General features: G+C 40.2%; 1 protein-coding gene across 8 annotated transcripts; it reads left to right on the top strand.

Annotated features, from left to right (window-relative positions):
- Window positions 1-3,109: 3,109 nt before the first annotated feature.
- DDX39A (DExD-box helicase 39A) lies at window positions 3,110-16,335 on the top strand. 8 transcript variants are annotated; one of them, XM_087924653.1, is made up of 12 exons: window positions 3,125-3,325; window positions 4,735-4,870; window positions 5,907-6,117; window positions 6,962-7,089; window positions 8,244-8,336; window positions 8,894-9,077; window positions 11,284-11,402; window positions 12,718-12,849; window positions 12,989-13,098; window positions 13,523-13,667; window positions 13,945-14,092; window positions 16,059-16,335. In XM_087924653.1, the coding sequence occupies exons 2-12, from the start codon at window positions 4,868-4,870 to the stop codon at window positions 16,073-16,075; spliced, it is 1,290 nt and encodes a 429-aa protein (XP_087780779.1). In that variant the 5' UTR covers window positions 3,125-3,325; window positions 4,735-4,867; the 3' UTR covers window positions 16,076-16,335. The 8 variants fall into 8 exon arrangements, with proteins under 8 accessions (XP_026552049.1, XP_087780779.1, XP_087780781.1 ...); XM_087924655.1 differs by having other exon boundaries at window positions 3,203-3,325; window positions 5,907-6,209; XM_026696264.2 differs by lacking the exon at window positions 4,735-4,870 and having other exon boundaries at window positions 3,110-3,325.
- Window positions 16,336-16,700: the final 365 nt, after the last annotated feature.

The following is a 16,700-nucleotide window of genomic DNA, read 5'->3' as shown; positions in this document are numbered from 1 at the left end:
TAATCAATTAACCACAGCAAATTCACTTTATGTCATAAAATGTTTTATGATAATATTTATGTCATAAAATATTTTATACAATTTGCCAAATTTCAATTCCATGGGAGACATGGCTTCCAGATTTTGCATGCATTTGTAAGCTAGCCCATTTGAGGTACAGTCAAAAAAAATTGACCATTTCACACAGGTAAAGGTCATACATAGACAAACAGTTTAAATAGTATATAGATTCATGGGGACTTGCTAAAATAATTTACTGTAAAAGGAATTTGCTTGCCACAAGAAAGTTTGATGAGATTCATTAGGTTTAGTACCCAAATTATCCTGCATACTTAGACTCTCAAAAGCAGCCTAAGATTTTTATATTACATTTTTGACAGTTCCTTATTATTAAATATACTATTTTTAAAATATTAATAGCCCTTACTCATACACTTTGCATCATATACTTTATTCAATTGAAACCAGGTTGGTGCTTCTTTACAGCCCTTTTACAAAATATATTCGGGTTTACGATTAAATCCCTAATTCTATAAATTTTCTGTTTTGACATGCCTTGTATTTATCTACATGCTTAACCTGCAGTAATTAAAAATGAGAAAGTCAGGAGCCAAAAGTTTCCAGTTTCTCCAAAGTTGAATATTGTTTTGAAGAGGTGGATATATTTAAACTGGCAGAATTATTCACTACCTGAGGGAATTGTTTTGCTCAGAAAACGTGCATCAATAAGAGACAAAGTCATGATAGTCTTTCTATAGCTTTTCTTTTTGAAGAATCAAGGCTGGACTGCTGGAAGAGTTTTAGAAGCTTTTAAAGCTGAGAACTTTCATTTGTTAGACTGAACAAATGTTATGTTGTTATGTTTTTATGTTCTTCAAATAAGCAATAAACTGAAATGCTATAGGATGTTGTGTTCCATAGCTGTTTAAAATTATAAAGCCAGTATCAGTGAAATAAAGGATCATGTTTTCGTTTTTCAATGAAAATGAAAAACTCTATAGTAACTCTAAAGATAAATTCATGCTTTTGAATTCATCTTTAGAAATTGAAATTACATTGAGATATTGATTGCTATTACAAGTTTCTAGAGATGGTAAAAAGACAAGTGCTGTATATTTGCCCAAGTTATTTCAAGCATTTTAAAATCATGGAATATTAAAAAGTTTCCAGGGTTTTAAGTGGTAGGCATGTGCTGTCATACTCTTTCACATATAGGACACATATTTCATTCACATCAAGGAGTGTGGGGTTCTTCTTAACCTGGGCCCACAAACTCCTTGGAGACAGTCTGTGGATAGATTTCAGGGGATCTATAAATTTAGATGGGAAAAATTATAACTTTATTTTCACCTGTATTACTATATCTATTTTATACTTTTATAACTGTATTTGAATATAATTGGTGTTTGTAGGTTTTACCAGACTCTAAAAGTGGTCCACGGCACAAAAAAAGAATAAGAACTCTTGAACTAACAGTACATTTCAGCATCATACTGACTCTTAAGATAGATTTCTAAATTACTTATAAGCACTGTTATAGAAAGCTGAGTTAAGCAACCTTCTGAAAATAGAACTTTATATAATGTCACATAAATTATTAAATTGAACAGAATGTGAATACACAAAGATACAAATTGCAAGTCGTTGACCGAGTAGGCTGTTGAGTGGGGCTCATGAAGGCTGGGTCAGAACACCATGTTTCCAGTGTCATTCTCCCAGCTTGGAACTGAACCAGATGGATTTTCCTTCCAACAATGCCTTAAGTCAGGGCTGTCAAACTGCTGGCCCACGGGCCGGATGTGTCACGTGCTGCCCACACCTGGTTTAGCAAAGGGGGAAAAAGTCCTGATACCATGTGATGCTGTAGTGACGTGAGTTTAACACCCCTGCCTTAAGTGGTCAACTAGCCAAACTCTGCAAACATCCCACTTACAGAAGAGATTGTCTTGATGCAATAAGATCCAAATCATCCAACAGCAACACATTTTGATCCATTCAAAACACCATACATCAATTTTCCTTGCTTAAGGAGCAACAGGACAAGATATTCAAGGGCATTTTGAGTCTTATTGAAGCAAGGTACACTTCTGCTGCCTGACTAGTGAGCTGGAATGATCTGGTTCTTGGGGAAGTCATCACTCTGATTAAAAAAACGCTATCCATTGCATGTTTCACCAGGAACAATTAGAAGATTGAATCTGATAGCACCAGTCTGTTTGTACAAATTGGCTGGTTGAGAAGTGGGTGTTTGCCTGTTTTCAAAAACACATGTTTTTATGCAAAACGATACAGCAGACATAATCTATATTGTATGGCTACATCTAGCTACGCATGGCTGGTGAATCTAGCATGTTTGGTTCTGGTCAAGATGTGGCTATCCAGACTATATTCTAAACATGGCTGCTTTTGCCTGTCCCATCAAAGTTGTGAGTTTTCCTGCCTCAAAGTCTTTTAGTTTATAGAACTAAGATGTATTTAATACATTTGGCTGAATGGGACTGTTTTAAGAATATTAGCCTTGAACAGCTACAGGAATAGAGTCAGTTCCCGTGGATGTCCGTAATCTGTAGGCAACCCAAATATTCAGGTCCTGCGCAGGGACTTGTGAGTTTGGCAGGGAAATAGATGCTCCAAGTAGTTCTGCATTATTCTGGGGAGCTTGAGGAGTTTAGGGTTATAATCCTGAAACACATCCACTTTATTTAAAAGGTACGGAAGTCTTACAACTCCTCGTTTTAATTTATCTCAAAGCCAGCCCACTCACTTGCATCAATCGCAGAAAACAGCCATTCCAACGCATCCTGTTCCTTATGATTGCCTATCTTTTAAAATCCCTCCTTCCTCGAAACAGTTCGGGTTCTTACATGGTTACATTAGCAATTATTATTTACGAATAATACTAAGGAAAACCATTTCTTATTCCTAAAGCATAAAAGCACTCGAGGACACATCTGCCCACACACAAAATGGCGATCAGTTCCTCCTTCCTTTTCAACACCATACACTCGCTAGAGAAACTTCAGCTGCCCCGACTTCCCTTTCCCACTCTCGGCAGCCATTTTTCTTTCTCTATAAACGCGGGACTTGAAAGACCGGAAGGAGCCGGCACACATCCTTCCAATCCAATCATTAAGGAAGTACATTGGATTGGCAAGGCCTAGGAGCCGACGGTTTCCTTCCCCACTTTCGTGGGGAGGCGGGACTTTGGTTCGAGGATATCCAATGAGAAGGGAAAGAACTTCCTTCCCTAATCCTCCCTGTTCCAATTGGTGTGGGGCGAGTGTTTGGCGGTCAAAGTAGGAGCTCTCGAGTTGGACGCGGGCAGGTGAGTCGCACCGTGAGGCGGGAGGGAAGCGGTGTGGAAGCCGCTACTGGCAGGGGAGAGCCAGGCGTGTGGCTCCTCGGCTTTCGGCCGCCGTTCCAGTGGCCGGTGCCGGAGAAGTGGTGTTCGTGGTCTCGGCTGCACACTGATGTGCTGGGCTCCTCCGTGACGGGGCCATTCAGACCATTTACTTTACCCTGCTGATGTCCGGCCACCCTCCCCCCTCCCCCGCCGTTATCATGGCAAGGAAAGCGGCGCGGAAGGAGAGGTGCACGCTGGGAGCCGTAAGCTTGAAAGCCGCCGCCCGGTTTTGAAAGCCATGGCCGGATAGGAGCTCTGTGGCGACGTACCGCTTTCAGCGTTCCTCTCGAAGCTTCCCCGCCGTCCAAGTCCTTCTCGTGGGAGGGAAGCCTGCGCTCCCCCCGCCCCGCCCCCAGCAGCCACTTCCATAGGGCCCTTCGACGAGGTATCCTAATCAAGGTGAATTAAAAATAGACAGGGTATTATTCAATTTCTGTTGGAAGTTTTCCCGTAAGTGAAAGGTAACGTAGTGCTATTTAAATATATATGTCTGTGTGACCTTGGCTGCATGTTGATTTGCTGGACACACACATACATACATACATATATACACGCATATTTTATCTTTGCTAATTTTCTTCATTTTTCTGTTTATGAATACTAAACGTTATTTATTGGATGTTCACCCCACCTTCCCTTCTCAAGGGGAGATACAGCATTCAGTTATTTTTCACAAGAATAGCCCTGAGAGATAAATGGGTGGCCTAGAGTCACCCACCAAATTTGGACCTAGGTTTTGTCTGCATTTTGACCACTACGCTGTTTTGCTTCAAACAAACAAACAAACTGTTTCAAGGCTGTTTCATATAATTCACTCACTTGTGCTTAGAGCCTCTGGGTTTGTCTTCTCAATGCCAAGTCCCAATGTACCAACTAGTATATTAGGAGGTCTTTGGGTTAGGGAAGTCAGAAGTATCTTTATAGGCTACCTAACTCCCAAATTATTCTGGGTGGTTTACAACTAAAAATCCCAACATACAGAAAATATGACTGGAAGAGCAAGATAACCAAACCAAATCAAAACAGAAAAAGGAGTCTGTGTCCCCTTTTGGGAGAGCAGGCAATTTCCTAAAGGACATAAGGGAAGAGAGCCACATGAACCTCTAGTCTAGGAGATGCTCATTCCTGAGGGCAGGAGATGTAACAAAGAATATATTACCACATTATGAACCATTGCTGTAAATGCCGTTTTGTTTAATCCTGTCTACTTCAGTTTGTATGTGTGGGTGCACGCCTGAGTCAGTTACAACTCTTACTGACCAGAATGAACAAGTTCATAAAGTTCTCTTGACAACGTTTTTGGAAGTGATTTTCCATTGCCTTTCTCCTAGGGCTGAGGGAGAATCTAGCCCAATGTCACCCGGTTGGTTTCCTGCCCAAAACTACTGGAATGCACAATCTTCTGGTTTTTAGTCTGATGGCTTTAATCACTACGCCAAAATGGCTCTGCATTAATGGATACTAATGGTAACTAAACAAAGCCTATAGAAATTAGCTGATAGGCTGTCTTAGCTCCATGTGAAAGAGTGGGTTAAAATTGGGGATCAGCCATTAAGACTTGCTGTCAGTTAACATTTGTATTTCTTAATAGAGACTTTAAGTAAAAGTCCTCTTGAATGATGACCTAGCCCTTTCTCTATAGGATTGATGGAAGACTCATCATTGATCTGTGACTTAACTAATTTTTCTGTTCCTTGACAGATGAAATATTAATTAAAAGAATTAACACTGAAAATGAATTTCCCTAAGATTAATGAGGAACAAGTAAATACAGGAGGACAATATTTTTATCCTTGATTTAAATACAAGCAATGTTTGCATAGCATTCTTTGAAAATCCATGAAGAATGATGGATAGAAGTATAAGAAAAGAGATTGATGTCTACCTTTATAAATGCAGTTAGTATAGCAGGGATGAGATTACAACTTCAGCACTATAATTTTATCATAGATCATTGAAGACTTGTTTGAAAGATAAGAAATGTTCTTAATACATTTTGTGGCCTGATGAGAAGGCCAAATCACTTAGTCAGAAAGTTGTCAATTCCTTGCCCTCTATTTTGGATTATTTTTACAACAACTTCTATGACATGAAAAGTTTGTTTTAAAGGGGAAAGGACATATCTACTATAATAAATACATGGTAACATTGTTTTGGTAGCATGTATGTGAAGAAGACCTACAATATCACACGTAGCTTTTTTAAAAATGGCATCTGACTTGAAAAATAATACTGGAGCTGAGGATGGAAAAATGAGTGATGCTGATCTTAGGCTCACAAGTTGTTCAAAAAATTACATCTTCAAGATGTTGGGAAGTTAGTTAAGCCCTATCAGTAGGATTTGCTCAGAATTGATGGATATAAACAACTTCAAGCTAGAGTTTATATCACTACCTCCAAGTGTATCTGTAGTTCCATTTTAGTTTTGGTCTCCCGCATCCTAGATTTAGCTGTCATCCATCAATGTATTGCAGAAGTTCTGTGCTTTTTGCTTTCCCTGAAGGATATGGCTGAGCAGGATGTGGAGAATGAGTTGCTGGATTATGAAGATGATGAAGAACCTCAAGGAGTGACAGATGCAACTCTTCCTCTTGCTAAAAAGGATGTGAAGGGGTCTTATGTCTCCATTCATAGTTCTGGCTTCCGAGATTTCCTGATGAAGCCAGAATTACTTCGTGCCATTGTGGATTGTGGCTTTGAACATCCATCAGAAGGTAGGAGCTGAGCCAAGGCCCTTGGCCCCCCTCATCAATCAGCCCAGTTCACCCACCGGGAAGCAACTGCCAGTGGTGCTACGCGGTGCAGGGTGAGAGCTGGGGGCTCCAGGGAGCAGGGGTGGGATGGTTTGGTTTTAATTGTTATCAATATTGAGTCTAGTGCAGCCACTATGATGATGATCTGGTGGGGAGCTCTATGAATAAAATTTCATATTGGAGATTGTTACAATTCTGTGAGAAAGTATTTTTTAAATTTACATATCTTAGAATGTTACCGGAACTTCATTGTGGGACCCACCAATATATAAAGAGAGTACCTGTTTCTTATTAACATATTTTACATGTTATTTAATATATGTTTAAAAAAGTAATCACACACTTTAAGAATTCTGAAAGAGATCAAATAAATTTCACAAAACTATATCATCTTTGATGCAAGTTCTAAATTCAATCTGGTATAAGAGACATAATTTTTCAGCCGACTAACTGAAATCCTGTTAGTGCCTGAGCTCCCTTTATGCTGTGGAGTAGGATCTTGTATTTAAGTAAAAAGGTTAGGGACTTGCAGTAAAAGTCTATTATGGAATGGCTAATCCGCATCAAAGTTCCTTATGATCTGTTATATATGTCTTGTAATTCAAAGTGATGCATGGATTAAATGCCAGTGGTCAGAAAACAGTATTATTTTCTTTTGAGATATGTATGTAGGATACTTAATGTCCAAGGACAGAATACGAAAGAAGAGAAGCTGGGATCAAGGCTTTCTGGAGATCTACATAGAAATGAAGTATTTTCATATCCCCAGTGACTCTTGTCTAATTATTTCTTCTTCCCCTATCAGTACAACATGAATGCATTCCTCAGGCAATTCTAGGCATGGATGTACTATGTCAAGCCAAATCAGGCATGGGCAAAACTGCTGTTTTTGTATTGGCTACTCTGCAGCAGATTGAGCCGCAGGATGGGCAGGTATGTAAAGGATGTTGGAAAGAGTTTGTTAATAGAAAGCTAAATACCATAAGAAGGTGGTAGGAGTCTTGTAAATGTGATTCAGCTGCTTCCACGATTTCTTTAGCAATGATTCTGGGTAGGGACACCAAAAGGAACAAAAATTAATGGAGATGCTGCTTTTGGTTCCCTGACAAGCAGTTGAATTAGCTTCAGTGTGCCCTTTCTTAGCAATTCCAATTCATAAAGAGTCGGGTTCCATTTGAGGTGTTTTAGTAGTTTTTATCCCTGAGGTGTGTGTATGAGGGTTCTAGTGAACCTCATCTCTTAACATGAATTTTTTCCACATTTAAAGGGAATAAGTCTTTAATTACACTGTTAAGATTTCCAGATGCTTTCAACCATATGTCTGCTGTTGCAAAATGTTATTTCATAGTCAAGCAGAGACTTTGATTCGCGATGTAATAATTTATTAAACTTGTATTTCACCTAATATTCAATGGCTTTGATAACTCACTATAGTCAAAGAAATTACAATAAAACATAAAAGGAACTGGAGCATGCCAACCCTGGAAGATCTAATCAGCCAGGTAGATGTTATAAGAGATAGGCGGTCCTTCAAATAACCAGGCATTATGTCATGTAGGACCTTGTAGGTACAACCAGTTCCTTGAAACACACCTGGAAGTAAATTATCAACCAGTGCAGCTTGAGAGGCAGAGATGTTACATTGGCATACCTTGGGCTTGCAGTATTGCTTTTGTCACAACAATCTGAAGCTTCTGGTTGGTGTTCAAGGGTAGCCCTATGTAGAGAGCACTATAATACTCAAGCCATGAGGTGACATGGGCATGAGCAACTGTCTGAAAGGCCCCTTGATCTAGGAAAACACACAACTGTCTCGCTAGAGACAGTTTGTAAAGTTTGTAAGGCTCTCCTGGCTATAGCTATAGCAGGGACTGAAACCAGGAAGACCTCACATCTGTGCCAACCTTGAAAGGAGAAGTGCAATTCCATCCAAGGTGAAAGATGGAATATCTTCAGTCTTGGATAATTCAGGCATCTATAACCATTCTTTTTGGGTAGGATTGAATTGAGGATAGCTCCTCTCCATCCAAACCACTAAAGAACCCTCCTTGATGCCTTTGTATCAATATTTCTTTTAATTCTGCTAGGTCTCAGTGCTCGTGATGTGTCATACCCGGGAACTGGCATTCCAGATCAGTAAAGAATATGAACGCTTCTCAAAGTATATGACCAATGTCAAGGTGAGAGTAAAGTTTTGCTTTGGGTTTCAAAATATTTAGAATCTTTAGTATTTTTTTAATCTCTAGAAATTCACATCTGGTTCTACTACCATTCCGTTAAAAGAGTGATCCAACAGGTCACAGGGTTGTCTAGTATTGTATAAAAGCTCATCCTTGTCGTCTTGTGCCTGTTTATTGTTTCAAGCTGACCAAGAATTTTGAAAGAAGATAACTAGTATGAATCCTAACTTTCAAGTATTTCTTTGTGTGTCTTTGTGCATCTGTACCTTTCACTTATTGTTGATTCCTGCTGACTTCCTAAATTAGTCCCTGGACTTTTATTAACTACATTTTTCAGAAGTGGTTTGGTGTTGCTTCCTTTCCACAGCTGAGAGAGTGACTGGCCCAAAGTCACCGAGGTGGCTTTGTGCCTAAGATGGGACTAGAAATCATGTTCACCTGGTTTCTAGCCTGGTACCTTATTGCTACACTAAAGTGGCTATGTTTGAATGTTATTTACTGCATTGTATAAATAATGTATTGTGGAGTAATTTGAGTGATTTTTGATTCTCCTGCAGGTGTCAGTTTTCTTTGGGGGGCTTTCTATCAAGAAAGATGAAGAGGTACTTAGGAAAAACTGTCCGCATATTGTTGTGGGAACCCCAGGGCGTACTCTAGCATTGGTACGCAACAAGGCACTCAACCTGCGCAATGTGAAGCATTTTGTGTTGGATGAGTGTGACAAGATGCTTGAGCAGCTAGGTAAGAGAACCTGGGAAAGGGGAAGTGGGGGTGTAGGCTGGAGAAGTCTAAATAAAACTGGAATTGTTTATAGAGTGTAGGATTTTTGATCCATTGTAGGAAAATGGCCTGATGCCCAAATAACAGAATAAGACACTAGTTAGAGATTTGGTGTATATGATTCAAATTTCATTTGAACAGAACACCTATTTATTATTCAGTAAACAGTCAGACCTTTTCAGACATTAGGAAAACCTGAAATAGTGCTCCTTTAATGACTCCATTTAATGCAACATTTAGCTATTTTCGGGTGTTCATAGAAGTGAGCTGTTTTTTAAAAAGCAAGCTGCTATGCTTGCATGACATCTGAAGCATGTCTTCCAAATTACCTTGGAAGCGTGCATTGCCTGCTGTACCAAAGTAAAGCTCTTTTAAACGAGTGTGTCAGTAACTCCCTATTGCTTTTCAAATAGAAGAGGAGAGGCTGTTAGTTTGTACAGTGAGGGTGCAAATCATCTTCAGGCAAAACCTAAAAACTATGACTTTAAATCAATTGAGATAGAATTAAAGTGCAAACACTTGGGGTGGGTGGGGGGGAGATTGGTGATATTTCTGAATTGCTCAGCTTTTTCTGATACATTTTAGACACCTTTCAAAAAGAAACCTATCACTTGCCCTGAAGGCTTTATGACAAAGTAGCTGTGAAATAGAAATGCCTGCAAAGTTATCCTTACTTTTGACATAACATAAAAGCATACAGACACACAGTGTTTGGAATACCTTCGGCTTGGAATACTTTTGGAATGGTCTGAGCAGCGCCCAACATATTGGGTGAAGTTATGTCCCATCAAACTCTGAAAAGGGGTTGTTTTGAATTCAAAATTCTTCAGACTGGAAACATTTTTCATATTGCTGTTTCAAGCTTACAGCTCTGTTTTTGCTGTGCTGTCAGAATATCCTTATCTATAAAATGCAATCAGCCAGTTTGTCCAAGCAGGCAAACAATGGCCTAATTCTTTTGTGCAACCCAGGAACAGGCAGCTTTGTGTGCAGGTACAAATCATAAATCATCTATGTGCAATCAGATGTCCTTTAAGGATTCAATTACATTGCTAAACATGACAAGCATTAACGTTAGCATTTGTAACACAGTTCTTGAAGAATTGTAACCCAAAATGTACAAAAGATGCTAGGTTAAGGATCTCATATATGCTGAGATGAAATTTTGAGCTGATCTATATGGCATTTAAATACACCTGAAGGGAAACCTTTATCAGCTATATAGTAATCAAAGAAAAGAGGGTGCCCATTCACAAGATGTCTACTACGGTGCATATAGCTACTCATAAACTTTCACAGAAACGTTTGCTAGTACTGCTGAAACACAGATAGCCTATCCAAGAGGTGGAATACAAAGCCTTAGAAAAGAAACTCTGTTTGTTTCAACTGTCCTTTGGGCTTATTCTCCCCAGATGCTTTTCTTCTCAAAGACTTCCATTATCCAAGAACATGCCTTTCTTTCTCACTTCCTCCTGAGATTTATTTTCACATCCATTCCGCACTTTCCTTCGCTGAGTTGCCTTTCCTTTTTTCTATACTTTTTGTAGTCTTCTCTATTTCCTTGTCTTATTTGGCAGACCACTTGAGATTCCACTCCTACCTATCTTTTTCCAAACCCTCCAACTGGTCAGCTGGAGGCTTCCATGGTTTTCTGTTGCAGCCCCAACCCAGCTCATTTTCCTCTCGTTCTCTTTTTGCATCTGTTCCTTTTTTTTCCTTTGAGAAGAAAGAATAGTTGGGAGCACATGAAAGCTGAGCATTAGCCTCTAATTACATTATGACTAATTACATGTCGCCCAGTGGCATTTTGAAGAATAAAGATGTCAAGTGCTTGTTGTTTGAAATGCTTTTGTAAAAATCACAACGATGAACGGAGGTAGATGGGGAATTATTTTTGGTACCGTTTTGCTTATTTTTGTACTATAGCTGATAATTTTATATGGAAAGGTATAAAGAAAGAAGTCACTTGTTGTAATCAGAAGTGGCAAGATGAGTTGAGAACTCCCTGTAGAAATTGTTAGAGCTCTAACGTGTCTCTGTTTTCTCGGCCACTACTATAAAAGGGTGAGGGTAAGAAATAGTGACAGGAGTGGCTGAGGTAATCAATCTTTCAGCTTCAAATCTGCTTTTATTGGGAACTCTTTATTTTTATCCATGTTTCTTTTAGACATGCGCCGTGATGTACAGGAAATCTTTCGATTGACTCCCCCTGAAAAGCAGTGCATGATGTTTAGTGCCACCTTGAGTAAGGAGATCCGGCCTGTCTGCAGGAAGTTCATGCAGGATGTAAGTGCTAAGTCTCATCTTTTGCCTCCCAAATAGGGGCAATGCATGCAACATATACACAAAGTAGACAAAAGAGAATCTACTGAGGCAATTTTGTGTTCCCTCTCAACATCCTGTTTGGGATGAGCGGGGAGGGTTGAAGCAGATTGCGGGTACTTGAGAGCAGCAAATGTCAGTGGCTTAATCATGCAAATACCACAATTATAAATCAGGGCATCTGATTGAAGTACGTAAATTGCAGAATTTGCATAATTATATTGTTATACATTTGTCATCATGTATGCCCTCCTCCTAGCAACATTAGATACACTAGAAAGAAGTCCTCATTTGGAAGTTTGTGCTGTGCTCTTTAAGTGAAAGAGCACAGAGCAGTTTACAATTCAATAAAATCATAGGGCAGACTTTGCCCTGAGGGTTACAGTCTAAGAGATACAGCCAAGTAAAGAGAAAGTGGCTAGCTGCTTAAGGCGTAGGAAAAGTGAGGATATATTATTGTAACTATCCTGCCACTAACACAGATTCAGGTGCAGTTTAAGAGATCTGATTTCAATCACTACACGATGGGTGTCATAGACGGTAATACCCGCTGATGCATTCTACCCAGTTCATTTATTTAGTTGGAAAAGATTCTTTTGGACCCCAATGGTAAATGCCCTTTAAGTTAAGAGCCTGTCACGACATTACTGAGAAATCTGTATACGTTCTTTGGCAGATGGATTTTTTGAAGTTGAGTTGTTGTACAATCCTGAAAAAGGAATAATGCTATAACTATTTCTAGACCAAGGGTCTCCAACCCCCAGGCCACATCCCATTATCGGGCCAGGGCCTATTCAAAATGGGACCGTGTGAACGGTGGGCTGGCATGCAATCATGCACATGCCAGCCTGCCCCTTTTGTATGTTGAGCTGTGTTCATGCGCCAGCCTGCCACTTGCACGGCCCAGTTCCCCTATCCCCCCCCCCCCAAAAAAAAAAGCCAGTCTGCCAAACTGCAAAGGATGGGGGACCACTGGTGTAGACCAACGTGTTCATAGTAGTACTAGGAGTAAAATAGAGGAGGGCCATGTTCTCTATGGTGGCAAAAATCAGAAGATGTCCAAGAGTACCTTCTTCAACTAACACATTTTATTAAAAGGCATATGTTTTTGTGAGTTAAGACTAACTTCATCATACGTGCCAGATGTAGGAACAAAGGTTATTTTTGTAGATTTCAGAATTTTTTATTTTTACATTAATACTTAATCATGAATGTACAGCATGTGTATATGTATGCACATGAGAGGATTTTGCTATAATGGTTTGTTCACTACTTGCAGCCCATGGAGGTATTTGTAGATGATGAAACAAAGCTGACTCTACATGGTCTGCAGCAATACTATGTAAAGCTGAAGGACACAGAGAAAAATCGCAAACTTTTTGATTTGCTGGATGTACTGGAGTTCAATCAGGTCTGTATAAATGGATTGGCAACCACGGCTTGTAAGTGGTATCCCAGCTCTTGAGGTTGGTCACAATGGGAGCTGAAGGCTGATGGGAATTTGTAGGGCTTCCAGATCAATTCTGTTTTGTGTCTTCCCATTCCTGCAGGTTGTGATATTTGTAAAGTCTGTGCAGCGCTGCATGGCATTAGCCCAACTTCTGGTTGAACAGAACTTCCCAGCTATTGCTATACACAGAGGCATGTCTCAGGAAGAGAGGTGAGCAGCATCAGACTATGAAACCTGAACATCGAGTAGAGTATCTATGCTTTTGAGAATGGAATATGGGGCACAATTAATGTCTTGATGGTAAAAAAAAAAAAAATCAAGTATTGTACTACCATGTGTCCCTAAAAATAAGACCCCAACTGGAAAATAAGCCCTAGCATGCCTTTTCAGGATGCTCATAAACCATACCCCCCAAATAAGCCCCAGTTAAGATGGTCAGCTAAATGCGTGCATTTAGTACCATATTTCCCTGAAAATAAGACCTAATGCACCTTTTGGAGCAAAAATTAATATAAGACACAGTCTTATTTTGGGGGGAAACATGGTAACAAGTTCTAAGTCCTTTGGGCCTAAGAATCATACTCAACCCTAGAGAAGAACTCTGTAATTCAACAAAGTAACTTTTTTTTTGCAGGCTCTCTCGGTATCAACAGTTCAAAGACTTCCAGCGTCGTATCTTGGTGGCCACTAATCTGTTTGGCCGTGGGATGGACATAGAGCGAGTCAACATAGTTTTCAACTATGATATGCCTGAGGATTCTGACACCTACTTACACAGGGTGAGTGGTGTGTGCAAATTTGAGTTGCCTTCTCTTCTGATACCTTGCCACTTGCGGTAAGGAGCTGGTGGCTTGCAAATCCTGGATAGCTTCTGACCACTCTTTCATGGATTCTCAGCCTTTTTGGTTTTGATGTTTCTGATAATTCTTAAATGAGGTTTGCCTGATTTTAATTGAGCACCTAACTGATTTATCCCTCTGACGTATAACTCTGAAATACTGGATTCAGTTTGGGGAAGGGCTTCTTTTGATCCTTGATAGACCTTTCTCTCTGCAGGTGGCCCGGGCTGGGCGTTTTGGTACGAAAGGCTTGGCGATTACCTTTGTGTCAGATGAAGGTGATGCCAAAATCCTCAATGAAGTACAGGATCGCTTTGAGGTCAATGTGGCTGAACTCCCGGAAGAGATAGACATCTCCTCTTATAGTATGTATTGATTGATCTAAACATTTCTTCATTGCGCTTTATCCTGCCATAATCTTATGTTGATTTCCAATATATAATTCACGCTAAACCCATGTAAAATCAAAATGGCATAAAATAAGAGTTTAAAAAGTGGCAACTTTCCTCAATCCCCAAGTATCTTCCGGGACAGTTTCCTTTTTACTACCGTTTCTTGAACAATACGGCCTCCCCCAATAGGAAGTCCCAGCATGTTTTATAGGCATGAAATGAAATTAAGCCCCTCCCCCCAAATTAAGGCCTATATGAAAACATGCAAAATGGGGGGGGGGAATGGTGGGGGGGCTTGCCATTAGGAAGTACTTTTGTTGCACACCTGGATATGGTGCTGCCTGCGTTGACCCTGATATGAAGTGCCCCACCAACGCCGAGGTCAACATCCAAGCCGTCGCCGCCCGCCTACCCGAAGATGCAAGGGGGGAATTAAGTCACCTCCGAAAAGACAGCCTAGCCATTTTTTCGGGGCTCAAAAAAAAATAAGACCCAGCCTTATTATATGAGAAACACGGTATTTTCTGGAAAGTCAACAGGGAAAACACTAACCTGACTTTAAGAGGAAGATTGTTCCACAATAAAGAAATTGTGACACAAATAGCATTTGGAGTTACCTCACAAAGCTGAGGGCCCAGGTGTATAGGGAATGCAAGTTAAAAATTTGATTGGCACCCTAAAAGATTTTATAGGAATACAGCTGCTCCAATATATGACATTTTGGACTAGTTGTATTTTCTGCATCATCTTCAAAGGTCACACCAAGCAGAGCACATTACAGTGTACACCAACATAGCATGATAGACTTGCAGGGCTGGCACATTGTGCAACAAGGTCACATAGTGTAATAAGATTGGGATTGGGTTAGGGACTTCTTCCTCACTGTGAATTGTGTTGGGAGGGAGTGCACGAAGGGAGGCTCAGCCAATCTCATTGTACACATGTTGTACTCAGACAATAAAGGTAATAATGATTGTAACCCAGGTGTACAAATAGTTCCTAACTTACAACCATTTGTTTAGTGACTGAAGTTACAATGGCATTGAAAAAAGTGACTTGTGACTGTTTTTTACACTTATGACCAATTCAGCATCCCCATGGCCATATGATCAAAATTCGGGTGCTTGGAAGCCAGCATGTGTTTATGACAATATGTTAAAACTCTACCCAACAATTGTGAGAAGAGGTAGCAGCACATTTTAAATCATCAATACAGTAAATGCAAAGATACAAAAACTATTGGGGGGGACCTCAATTATTCTTAAAAGTGGAAAGAGGTCATGAGAGAAAATAGTTTAAGAAACTCTACTATTGAATAATTGTGTTGCTACTTGTGTCCTACTAAGGGGAGCTCGACTTGTGCACTGAGTGCTGGAAACTGATAAATCTTTAAATGAGCTGGTAGCTGTCATGGGTGGAACAGGTATCAGTTGCTGGTTTGAAAGTAAAGACTGGCACCTTCTGTAAACTGTCCTCTACATGTTTCATAATGGAAATATGGAAAAATGAATTTGTATAAATATGTCAGATCAATATTTTGCTCAGTTAAATCTTCAGTTTGTTTAGGAGGCCCAGATGTATGAGAGGAATGAGCAAAAAGGAAGCCGTGAAGTGGGACTGTTTATGGGGAGGGGGGCAAGGCAGCTGTTTCACCAATAAGGAAGGCAGTTAAGGACAGGAAATGACTGGTAAGGTTTCCATGTACGCTTCTTCAAAAGTAGACCTAACTGATGGAGAAGCAAAGCACTGATGACAGTGCCTGCTGAATTGTACAAGAGGACGGCTTTAAGCTCCCAATAGAGCAACCCTCTCTTAGCCTTGGAGAGTGAGACTGGCCTCCAGGAAAGCCTGCAGTACCACAGGGGCGGCATTCAGCTAATTTGGCTACAGAGGATAACTGAGTAACCGACCGCTCTTTTCCCCATCTGGTCTCTTGCAGTAGAACAAAGCCGGTAGCCTGAGTTCACGGAGCCACTTCTCTGAGCCCTCAGTGGAACAAGAGGTTGAGTACATCCCACATTGTCTGCTGAACTCGGAGGGATATCTTCCTGAAAAGATACGCTATGCAATATATAGGGATGTTGGTTCTTTACAAGATGTGCCCAGATGGTATTTTTGCCTCAGCTCAACCCTGGGGGCTTTTTTAATTAGATGTTTCTATTTTCTGAATTGTCAGCCCCTCGGGCTATGTTTCATAAATAAAAATTTAAAATAACTTCTTCTGGTTGTCTTAATGCATAATGAATCTATTGGTTACAGCAAACATACAGATACACGTTCTTGCTTGCTTCTTCCACTTTCTGCTGTCTCCAACCTTCATTCCCTTGACCTACTTGGAGTGCTTTCAGGATAATCAATTTACCTTGTGCATGTTGGACTCCTCTCTAACATATACTTTGTCTAGTCTTGTTGGTTTCAGGTTTGCTTGAGGCTACTTTTTACTAAATAAACCAAGATGGGAATGGAAGTCCTCGAGAGGCTGCCAATTCAGGAGCTCTATCTTAGTTCATGATCTCTGTTTACTTACGTCTACCTGGGCCTGCCATTATCCAATCTAGATGGAGTATCCAAATACTGAACT

This window comes from Pseudonaja textilis, chromosome 2 (genome assembly GCF_049901715.1).
Source record: "Pseudonaja textilis isolate UNSWEBS1 chromosome 2, rPseTex1.2, whole genome shotgun sequence".
NCBI lineage: Eukaryota > Metazoa > Chordata > Lepidosauria > Squamata > Elapidae > Pseudonaja > Pseudonaja textilis.
Note: the sequence above shows the minus strand (reverse complement) of the source record. Positions and strands in the feature narration are given on the sequence as shown.

What these genes read in the sequence shown, in the direction of transcription:
- DDX39A (XM_087924653.1), top strand. An exon ending in CTTTGAACATCCATCAGAAG is followed by an intron (nt 6,118 to 6,961) that starts GTAGGAGCTGAG and finishes TTCCCCTATCAG; the next exon opens with TACAACATGAATGCATTCCT. An exon ending in TTGAGCCGCAGGATGGGCAG is followed by an intron (nt 7,090 to 8,243) that starts GTATGTAAAGGA and finishes TAATTCTGCTAG; the next exon opens with GTCTCAGTGCTCGTGATGTG.